Consider the following 11,712-nt stretch of genomic DNA (forward strand, 5'->3'; position numbering starts at 1 on the left):
GAGAGAAGGATGCCCATCTCCCGATTTGTGTCGGAAGATGGCCGCCCTTTTCTTTCGAAAATAAGCATGATAGGCTCCTATGCATGCACAACGTCTGCCAAATTGGAGTTACCGCCCAGTTACCTCATGGCCCTTGCGGTAATTTCAATTTTGGCATGTGTCCGCTACGCGCGTCTGAAAAATATTTTTAATTTTCTGGCGCATGTAGCAGACGCGCGCAGGTCCTTACCGCCCAAATTCTTTACCGCTAGGTCTATGGCTGGCAGTAAGGTCTCAGACCCAAAATGGACGCGTGGCAATTTTGATTTTGCCACACGTCCATTTTCGGCAAAAAAGAGGCCTTTTTTACTGACGCGCTGAAAAATGATTCTGCGCGCACCCAAAACCCGCGCCTACACTACCACTGGCCATTTTTCAGCACGCCTTTGTAAAAGAACCCCTCAATTATTTGTATTTCTATTCCATATGGCAATAATAATTCCCTTTCAGTTGTTGAGTTGTTGATAAGAAATATTACAAGTACTCTAAAGATTATGTTTATCAACTTTTATTACACAGTTCTTAAAGTATTTAAAAAAAACAAAGAAAAGTAATATTTTGAAACTTAGTTTCTTCTTGGACTTAACTATTAAGTTATCATTTCCCTTCCAATATTCACTGATGTCTTCTGTACTATTAAGCAATAATACAACTGGAATCACACAGATAAGCACTGATCAATATATTGTCATTTCTACCAAAATTATGTTTCTCTCCTAAACATGGGTTCTTTTTTAAACATTTTTCCAGTTCAGAAATCAGTAAATGTAGCAACAGAAGGGATACTGGAGTTTCCACAGATAACTTGTGAGTTACAACTAGATTCTACTTAGTTCTGAGGTAATCAATAGAAATAAAACATGGAAAAGAAAATAAGATGATATCTTTTTTATTGGACATAACTTAATACATTTCTTAATTAGCTTTCGAAGGTTGCCCTTCTCCGTCAGATTGGAAATAAGCAAATGTTGGTAGGCGACAGTATATATAAATGAAACATCAAAGCACTCCAGTGACAGTCTAACAGGATGGGGGTGGATAGGTGAAAGACAGGAAGAGGGACAGGGAGATACGCATGGAGACAGGAGGGTGACAAAGCAGTACAATTTTATGGTTTATAATGGGCTAGAAAACCCAGATCTTTGTTAAGTCCTGTCTGGTGGGTGTCAAAATACTGAATCATTCTGACTTCAAAGGTCTTATGTTCCTGTATTGTTTTAAAGGTCCCTTTGAAGATTCTTACCATGAAATCACTGGTATAGTGTTCTGGTTTTGTAAAGTGCTGCCCCACAGGCGTGACATCTTTATTGGTACTAGCATTTTTCATATGGTGTCTATGTAAATTAAATCTCTTCTTTTGCATCTGACTGGTTTCTCCAATGCAGCAAGAAGGCCAACCTTCGAAAGCTAATCAAGAAATGTATCAAGTTATGCCCAATAAAAAAGGTATCATCTTATTTTCTTTTCCGTGTTTTATTTTGTTTTATTTCTATTGATTACCTTTAACAGTGGACTAACACGGCTACCACACCTCTCTACTTAGTTCTGAGATATCATTTCAAATATGCACACCAAAAAGCAAGAAGTGAGTGTTAGGTAGATAGCTTATCTTCACCGGTTCTTTTGCTTTATTGTGTTGGATGCCTGCTTCTCCAGTCCTCCTCCTGGATGAATCTAGATCAGCTCTGGAATCTTCCACAGTCTCTCACCTACTATGCTAACTATAACAAAATCAATAAGAGAAACCTATCTTCCTATAGTATGTATGTGTACTTGAGCTGAATTTGTGTTCCTTTAGATGCCAGATTCCTATTTCTGTGACTAGCTACCCCAGAAAATAAAAAATATGTAGATTGCCCTAGCTATCACACACACATCAAGCTTGAGTTGTTTTCATTATGCAATACACGTAACTCTCATTCAGCTTTCATCCACTTTTTAAACAGTTAGAGACCAGTTTTCTTCCTACATTACTTGCTGAGTGGCTCTAGCAAGTGTCTTTTTGGTGGAGGGGGAGGAGATGGAGAGGGGAGAAGATCCCTCTGCAGTACTCATATGTCCTTCTTATGCATTGAGATTTGGGGATGGAAAGCTGAAAGGTCTCAGTCATGACCCATTTATTGATACAGTGTACTATTTAGGGATGAGCAGGTTTTGAAGGACAGAAGAAAAACAGATACAGGCCACTCTTTGGATCTGGATCTCAACTTGGAACAGTTTCCGCCATCATTTAGAAAGTAATGGTTCTAAAAGCTGGAGCTCTTACACTTCTTATAGGGGATAATTTTATAATTACATAGTAACATAGAAAGTGATGGCAGATAAAGACCTAAATGGTCCATCCAGTCTGCCCAACGGTTACATTCATTCTCAATTCAAGATTAAGTCAACAATGAACGTGATATTATATACTTGATCACGATCTTTGTTTTTGGGACATAGACCATAAAGGTCTGCCCAGCTCTGTCCTTATGTTCCAACTACTGGAGTTGCTGTCAAAGCTCAATCCAGCCTATCCGAATCTATTTTGTCATTTGTGGGACACAGACCGTAAAAGTCTGCCCGGTACTGTCCTTACATTCAAAATCACTGGCGTTTCCGTCGATGCTCTCTACAGCCCATAGGAGCCAACTTTTCAAAATGATTGGGGGTGCTGAAAATTTCTTTTTCTTTTACAGGTGGTGCATTCCCCCTCCCCCTCTCCCCTTATCTCCTCCCCTCTCCCCTTCCCACCTCTCCCCCCTCCCCTCCTCCGAGTTCCAGGCCCCCCTCCCTCTCTTCTGAGTTCCAGGCCCCTCTCCTCTCTTCTGAGTTCCAGGCCCCCCTTCTCCGAGTGCCAGTCCCAACCCCAGCCTGACCTCTTCTCCCACAACAGTCCTCCGTCCTTGCCTTCCTGCTGCCCAGAATTTAAAACTCATCTTACCTCGGGTCCCGGCAGCAGTGAAAGGCGAGCAGGCTCGGCGCTTCAGCTTCCCTTATCTCTCAGCGGGACCTTATCTCTGGTCCCGCCCTCATTTCCTGTTTCCGTAAGGGCGGGACCAGAGCTGAGAGAGAAGGGAAGGCTGAAGCGCTGAGCCTGCTCGCCTTTCACTGCTGCCGGGACCCGAGGTAAGATGAGTTTTAAATTCTGGGCGGCAGGAAGGCGAGGACGGAGGACTGTTGAGGGAGAAGAGGGCGGGCAGGTCGGGCTGGCTGGGAACTTCCGGCAAGTTAAAATATTGGGGGTGCTCGAGCACCCACAGCACCCACGGAGTCGGCGCCTATGCTACAGCCCGTCATAAACGTATTGCTATATATGGGACTCAGACCGTACAAGCCAGCCCAGCCCCGGCCTTAGTTGATACAGCCAGAGTTGCCCTCTAAGCACCACTTGGCATGCAAACATATATGCTAACCTTTAAGTTTTGGTTTTATACCATTCATTTTCTAATTAGAGATCCTCTGTGCTCATCCCACGTCATTTTGAATTCCACCACTGTTTATTTATCTGCAAACTTTCTAACCCACGCCATCTACAAGTCTGAGCGGAGTACAAAAAACATCCATAATCAAATAATTGAGTGTCCATAAATTAGCACCTGGGAGCCTATTCTGGAGAACTTTTACCAAGAAGCTAAAATGTGGCTGCAGTAGCCCCAACACAGGTCTTTCTCCCCCACATCGAGGCCACTTTTAGCACTGCCAGTAAAAGGCAGATTTTTCTATTTTCCTAATAATGACCACGTGCTAATTTCCCTATTTACATGTGAACTCTTACCTCTACCTATTTTGCTAATCCTGCACTAATCAGCATAGCTGTGCCCACTCTCCTCCCCCCACAAACACACCCCAATGTTAAAAAGTAAATATTATTTTTTAGTATATGGGTAGCACATGCCGATCCTGAGATTACTGCGAGATGCCTGACTGCATCCTATGGTACTGCACTTTAACCTGTGATAAGCATACCAGTGGCATAGCTACGTGGGGCCACGGGGGCCCGGGCCCCCCAAATTTGGTCTGGGCTTCTGGTTTGGTCTGGCAGGGGTCCCCAACCCCTGCCTGCTGAAGCCTTCATCCTGCACTGGTCTCCGGCACTGCTGCATTGCCTGCCATGCTCTCTTCCCCTCATGTCCGGCATGCTCCTTTTAGCGAAATTAAGGAGCGTGCCGGATGTGAGGGGAAGAGAGACCAGGGCAGGCAATGTGGCGGAGGCGTGGCGCCATAGACCAGCGCTGGATGAAGGCTTCAGCTGGTGGGGGTTGGGGACCCCCGCCAGCCAAGATGTTACACAGCGGCGGCAGCGGTGCTTCAGCTCCTGCCCCATGTGGCGCCTTCCCAAAATGGTTGCTGTGACCTCTTGCGGCAGCTTGTGGAACTACATGAAGTACCATGAGCTGCTAAGAGAGATTGCAGCAGCCATTTTGCAAAATACTGCAGGGGGCAGGAGTGAAGGGGGCTATGATCTTACCCCCAATGACCACCACTGGACCATCAGGAATCAAGGGCCTACATGAACTACGGAGGTGTTGGGGGCAGGAAGCATTTGGGAGGAGGGGAATTTGTCCCGGGCTTGGGGGGGGGGGGGGCTTCAGCTTTTAAGAAAAAAACTTATGTGGTTCCCGGTCTGACATTCAGCTGGGGCCCCTATAACTCTTATACAGGCCTCAGTTGAATATCGGCTGTGCCCGCATAAGCTCCATCACCCAGCCTTACTACGTGTAGCCCCCAATATTCAGTGCCAGTGTGCGGACATGGCCCAGCATGGAATTTTAGGGGCTAAAAATGCCTCTAAAAATCTATAAAAACCCACAAAAAGTGATTTTTTTTCCCCCCTACATTTTTCACAGGTAGAAGTCCATTCTCCCCCAGGCACCATCATTGGCTATGCTACCCTGAACTGGCATGTCCATGTGACCAGCCTCTCCATTTCAAATGCTTCAAAAGAAACCGTCCTGCTGGTCATAGGCCCCAGCTTCCGAACAAACATCTTTGGTGATGTGAACTTTGAGGTATGGTATATTTTTGTGGGCTTTAATTTGGATTATTATTAATTGACAGTAGAAACGCTGGTCACAAAACAATGAGGTACACTGGTGTCACTCTTAGTGCCCCCTCCTACCCACCTCACAAAAACAGCATTCCTTCTCAATCCCAAGCTGTCTTTGATATACCCTGGACATAGAAAATAGCAGGTAAAAGAATCAGTTGGACTGCTAGATGACGAGGGGTAAAAGGGGCACTTATGAAAGACAAGGCCATAGCGGAGAGACCAAATGAATTCTTTGCTTCAGTATTCACCAAGGAAGATGTGACAATAGAAAGAAGGGACAAGGGAGGGGAAGAGGACACTAGGAACAGTGGGAAAGAGACAATAGAGAGAAGGGAGGGGAAGAGGACACTAGGAACAGTGGGAAAGAGACAATAGAGAGAAGGGAGGCGAAGAGGGCACTAGGAACAGTGGGAAAGAGACAATAGAGAGAAGGGAGGGGAAGAGGGCACTAGGAACAGTGGGAAAGAGACAATAGAGAGAAGGGAGGGGAAGAGGACACTAGGAACAGTGGGAAAGAGACAATAGAGAGAAGGGAGGGGAAGAGGACACTAGGAACAGTGGGAAAGAGACAATAGAGAGAAGGGAGGGGAAGAGGACACTAGGAACAGTGGGAAAGAGACAATAGAGAGAAGGGACAAGGGAGGGGAAGAGGGCACTAGGAACAGTGGGAAAGAGACAATAGAGAGAAGGGACAAGGGAGGGGAAGAGGACACTAGGAACAGTGGGAAAGAGACAATAGAGAGAAGGGAGGGGAAGAGGACACTAGGAACAGTGGGAAAGAGACAATAGAGAGAAGGGACAAGGGAGGGGAAGAGGGCACTAGGAACAGTGGGAAAGAGACAATAGAAAGAAGGGACAAGGGAGGGGAAGAGGACACTAGGAACTGTGGAAAAGAGACAATAGAGAGAAGGGACAAGGGAGGGGAAGAGGACACTAGGAACAGTGGGAAAGAGACAATAGAGAGAAGGGAGGGGAAGAGGGCACTAGGAACAGTGGGAAAGAGACAATAGAGAGAAGGGACAAGGGAGGGGAAGAGGGCACTAGGAACAGTGGGAAAGAGACAATAGAAAGAAGGGACAAGGGAGGGGAAGAGGACACTAGGAACAGTGGGAAAGAGACAATAGAGAGAAGGGAGGGGAAGAGGACACTAGGAACAGTGGGAAAGAGACAATAGAGAGAAGGGAGGCGAAGAGGGCACTAGGAACAGTGGGAAAGAGACAATAGAGAGAAGGGAGGGGAAGAGGGCACTAGGAACAGTGGGAAAGAGACAATAGAGAGAAGGGAGGGGAAGAGGACACTAGGAACAGTGGGAAAGAGACAATAGAGAGAAGGGAGGGGAAGAGGACACTAGGAACAGTGGGAAAGAGACAATAGAGAGAAGGGACAAGGGAGGGGAAGAGGGCACTAGGAACAGTGGGAAAGAGACAATAGAAAGAAGGGACAAGGGAGGGGAAGAGGACACTAGGAACTGTGGAAAAGAGACAATAGAGAGAAGGGACAAGGGAGGGGAAGAGGACACTAGGAACAGTGGGAAAGAGACAATAGAGAGAAGGGAGGGGAAGAGGACACTAGGAACAGTGGGAAAGAGACAATAGAGAGAAGGGAGGGGAAGAGGACACTAGGAACAGTGGGAAAGAGACAATAGAGAGAAGGGACAAGGGAGGGGAAGAGGGCACTAGGAACAGTGGGAAAGAGACAATAGAGAGAAGGGACAAGGGAGGGGAAGAGGACACTAGGAACAGTGGGAAAGAGACAATAGAGAGAAGGGAGGGGAAGAGGACACTAGGAACAGTGGGAAAGAGACAATAGAGAGAAGGGAGGGGAAGAGGACACTAGGAACAGTGGGAAAGATACAATAGAGAGAAGGGACAAGGGAGGGGAAGAGGGCACTAGGAACAGTGGGAAAGAGACAATAGAAAGAAGGGACAAGGGAGGGGAAGAGGACACTAGGAACTGTGGAAAAGAGACAATAGAGAGAAGGGACAAGGGAGGGGAAGAGGACACTAGGAACAGTGGGAAAGAGACAATAGAGAGAAGGGAGGGGAAGAGGGCACTAGGAACAGTGGGAAAGAGACAATAGAGAGAAGGGAGAGGAAGAGGGCACTAGGAACAGTGGGAAAGAGACAATAGAAAGAAGGGACAAGGGAGGGGAAGAGGACACTAGGAACAGTGGGAAAGAGACAATAGAGAGAAGGGAGGGGACTAGGAACAGTGAAAGAAGAACACGAAAACATAGGAAGGAATATACAAAGGAAATGATTTTTTAAAACTTATTTATAGAATTTGAAAAATAATACAAAGATATAACATCTTTATAGGAAATAAGTCTAGAAATATTTTGTTTATTTATTTAGATTTATTTACCGCCTTTTTGAAGGAATTCACTCAAGGTGGTGTACAATAAGAATGAATCAAACATAAGCAGCAGACAATAACAGCAGTAAAAATATTCAAATAACAATACAAAGTATGGCATAGCAGACTACTTACAATGTCAACACGATACGTAATAGAACATTTTAATTGACAGTGAAGGGTATAAGCAAAGATGGAACATTTAGGGCGTCTTTTACTGAGACGCGTTCACATTTTTAGAGCTCATTAAAATTGTGGGCGCGCTAAATCTATTTACAGGTGAAGAGCAAAGATGAGACCCAGACCGTGGGCCAGATCACCAGGGACAACGAGCGCTTTGTGGTCCAGTTCCCTTTAGATCTGGATGTTAAAATGAAAGTGGTGCTGCTGGGTGCTGCTCTCTTCTTGGTGAGCAAACTATCTTAATTATCTGTAAAACCTTTCTCCGTAATCCAAGAGGTGCATGGAAGGGCTGGAACTTTTCCCTAGGACAAAGCTGAAGATATGAGTGTCCTTGAATTAAACATTACCTACGAATGCATGATCGTGGAAAGGAGGGTCATGGTAATGGAGAGGTTCACATTATGGTGCTTTCCATCTGAAGAGTTCAGGGGCCCTTTACTAAGCCGTCTAAGCGTCTACATGCGCCCAACGCACACCAAAATGGAGTTACTGCCCAACTACCGTGTGGGTCTTGCGGTAATTTCATTTTTGGCCCGCGTCCGATACGCGCGTCTGAAAAATATTTTTTATTTTCAGACGAGCGTAACGGATACGCGCCAAGTGGCGTTTGACATGCGTAGGTCATTACCGCCCGGTTACCGTGTGAGTCTTTACCGCTAGGTCTATGGCTGGCGGTAAGATCTCAGACCCAAAATGGACGCATGGCAATTTTGATTTTGCTGCACGTCCATTTTCGGCAAAAAAAACAGAAGGCCTTTTTTACAGGTGCACTAAAAAAATGGATCGGTGTACGCCCAAAACCCGTGCCTACACTACTGCAAGCCATTTTGCAGCGTGCCTTAGTGAAAGGACCCCCTCATTGTCCAGGCTCAGATAACAGGTAGGATCTCAGAACTAAGAAGATCAGGTATTTGACAGGATCTTGGAATAATGAGATGGGCAGTAAGGGTGTTCAGGTAGAGTGGAGGAGTGGCCTAGACCCCCCCCCCCCCAGTCTTGATATCCAGAAGTGGTGGGTTCAAATCCCACTGCTGCTCCTTGTGATCTTGGGCAAGTCACTTAACCCTCCATTGCCTCAGGTACAAACTTAGATTGTGAGCCCTCCTGGGACAGAGAAATATCCAGAGTACCTGAATGTAACTCACCTTGTGCTACTACTGAAAAAGGTGTGAGCAAAATCTAAATAAATAAAGAAGATTCTGGAATCTTAAAGCGTGACAAGATTCCATGCAGAATCTCAAAGAGTAGCGACATTCCATGTAGAACCCAAAGAATAGCAAGATTCCAGAGTGGAGGAGTGGTCTAGTGGTTAGAGCACTGGTCTTGCAATCCAGAGGTGGCCGGTTCAAATCCCACTGCTGCTCCTTGTGATCTTGGGCAAGTCACTTAACCCTCCATTGCCTCAGGTACAAACTTAGATTGTGAGCCCCCCCCCCCCCCCCCCCCCTTGGTAAGCCACTGAGTGGCGTGTGATAAAAGTTGCCACTGAGGTCTAAAAAACTAGAATATGATACGATGGATTGATAATTTTCGAGTAGTGTTGGGTGTTAAATAGTATTGCTCCTATTACTGAGCCGTGGCTGTGGTGAGGTGATAGACGTAGGATGAACAAAACTATGCTGAGGAACCAAAGCAAAACTTAAGTAACCTCAGCAGTTTAAACAGGGAACAGAGCGGTTGATTATTTTTTTATTTATTTTGCTCACACCTTTTTTCAGTAGTAGCTCAAGGTGAGTTACATTCAGGTACTCTGGATATTTCTCTGTCCCAGGAGGGCTCACAATCTAAGTTTGGACCTGAGGCAATGGAGGGTTAAGTGACTTGCCCAAGATCGCAAGCAGCAGCAGTGGGATTTGAACCAGCCACCTCTGGATTGCAAGACCACTAGGCCACTCCTCCACTCCAGAATCTTGCTATTCTTTGGGGTTCTACATGGAATGTCGCTACTCTTTGAGATTCTGCATGGAATCTTGTCACGCTTTAAGATTCCAGAATCTTCTTTATTTATTTAGATTTTGCTCACACCTTTTTCAGTAGTAGCACAAGGTGAGTTACATTCAGGTACACTGGATATTTCTCTGTCCCAGGAGGGCTCACAATCTAAGTTTGTACCTGAGGCAATGGAGGGTTAAGTGACTTGCCCAAGATCACAAGGAGCAGCAGTGGGATTTGAACCGGTCACCTCAAGACCGGTGCTCTAACCACTAGGCTACTCCTCTACTTCATGAAAGGGTTATTGGCAGGTGAATTGATTGGCAGATGCAACTCTGGATGACTAGTTGGGTGGGCTGAATGGACCATGAGCCTCCAGCCCATACCATTCTTGTCTCTAATGCATACTTCCTGTTCCTGTGGAGGCAGGAAGTGTCAGAGCCTTGAAGAGCTTATGGGCTTTGAGGTTTCTCTGTACATTTGCCTTCATCTTTCTGCTGCCATTTTGGCTGTGGCTGGTAATAGGAACGAGCCCTGGCAGGAAGGATTTTAGGGGAGGTGAAGGACAAGGGGAAAGAGGCATAACAAATGATGTGGCTGCAGTGACAGAAAGCAGTCACCTTACAGCAGCCTCAAACAATATCTGTGCCCTTCAGCATTATTTTTCGGAGGGGGGGCATTGCCTTCCCTCATCCCCCTCCCCAAACTATGCTCATGGGGGAAAAAAAGGAGTTTACACAGATTCTGTGCTCCAAATGAAAAGTCCGAACAGCCCCCACGTTTGGAGAATCAAAGAAAGATGAACACAAGCTTATCCTGAGTCCCGGTACATGCTTTCTTTTCCCCTCGCCTCCCCTGAGGACCTACGGACTCAAAGGCTATGTCCATGGAGCGGACCTTCCTTTTACTGTACAGGAAAGACTGCAAATGTTGAAGTGATAAAAGGCAACGTTGGTTGGATGCTGACGGGAATGACTTTTGCTCATGGTTTTTTTTTTTAACCAGGATAATGAGGTGCAGCTGAAGAGACAACGGATGCTGAACAGAAACCGACACCACCACCACCACCGCAACAACCTACACTAGCCAGATCTCTGACCTTCAGCAAAGGGACAGAACAGGCGCCATGTTCCAAACTGCACAACAAGCAATATACAACCTGACTGACCTTTTGAGTACCCCTTCCGCTCTCGTATCATTTTCCTCCCTGACCTGTCAGAGTGGACCTCCACGATGGGTTTAGCCAGGAGCATCCCAAACCGTAATCCTACCCTCGGTGACAACCCCCCCCCCCCCCCCCCCCCCCCCCCGGTGCCTTACCAATGTTCAATCTAGCCCAGTATCCTGCTTTGGACAGTGACCAATTCAGGTTGCAAGTACCTGACAGAATACCAAATCATAGTGAGGTTCATGCTGCTGAGCCCAGGGACCAGTAGCGGTTTCCCCGTGTCTATCGCAATAGCAGAGTATGGACTGTTCCTCCAGAAACTTGTCCAAACCTTTTTTGAAACTTAGATAACACTGGCCGCTGATACCACATCCTCTGGCAATGAGTTCCAGAGCTTAACTATTCTTTGAGTGAAAAAATATTTCCCCCTGTTTGTTTTACAGTGTAACATTTTTTTTTTATTAACGACAAAGCAAAATTGCCCCATACCTCGGGCTCTGGCCCCCTCCCACCGTGAGGTCTGGCTATGCCCCTGGTCTACGCACTCTGTGTGTGCTAAAAACGTTAGTGCGACTTAGTCAACAGGGGAGCAAATCTCATTTGCCACGTGGATGCCCAGTCTTCCAACTTTCTAAGGGCTTCGTTTACAAAGCCGTGCTAGCGATTCCCGCACGCCAAATGACAGGAAGCCCCATAGGAATTGAATAGGCTTCCTTTCATTTGCCGCAGCGAGACTCAGTAGCGCGGCTTTCTAAAAGAAGCCCTAAGATCTTTCCTCAATTTTTCACAATCCACGTGCGTTTTAACGACGATATATTTATTTTTATTTCTTCGTTGGGATTTATTAACCTCCTTTATGCAGAGATTCACCCAAGGCGACAAAGATGATACAGGGGATGGGACGGCTTCCCTATCAGGATAGGCTGAAGAGGCTGGGGCTCTTCAGCTTGGAGAAAAGGCGGCTGACGGGAGATATGATAGAGGCCTATAAGATAATGAGTGG

The 11,712-nt window shown here is 46.2% G+C and overlaps 1 protein-coding gene across 1 annotated transcript in view; it reads left to right on the top strand.

Annotated features, from left to right (window-relative positions):
* The window catches only part of LOC115457720 (phospholipid scramblase 2-like), a 32,662-nt gene extending 21,816 nt beyond the window's left edge, over positions 1 to 10,846 (top strand). Inside the window, exons 6-8 of the mRNA XM_030187284.1 lie at positions 4,869 to 5,030; positions 7,706 to 7,834; positions 10,547 to 10,846. Of these exons, the coding sequence (XP_030043144.1) occupies positions 4,869 to 5,030; positions 7,706 to 7,834; positions 10,547 to 10,627 (372 nt within the window). The 3' untranslated portion in view covers positions 10,628 to 10,846. The remainder of the gene's footprint in view (positions 1 to 4,868; positions 5,031 to 7,705; positions 7,835 to 10,546) is intronic.
* The last annotated feature ends 866 nt before the right edge of the window (positions 10,847 to 11,712 follow it).

Source organism: Microcaecilia unicolor, chromosome 14 (genome assembly GCF_901765095.1).
Source record: "Microcaecilia unicolor chromosome 14, aMicUni1.1, whole genome shotgun sequence".
NCBI lineage: Eukaryota > Metazoa > Chordata > Amphibia > Gymnophiona > Siphonopidae > Microcaecilia > Microcaecilia unicolor.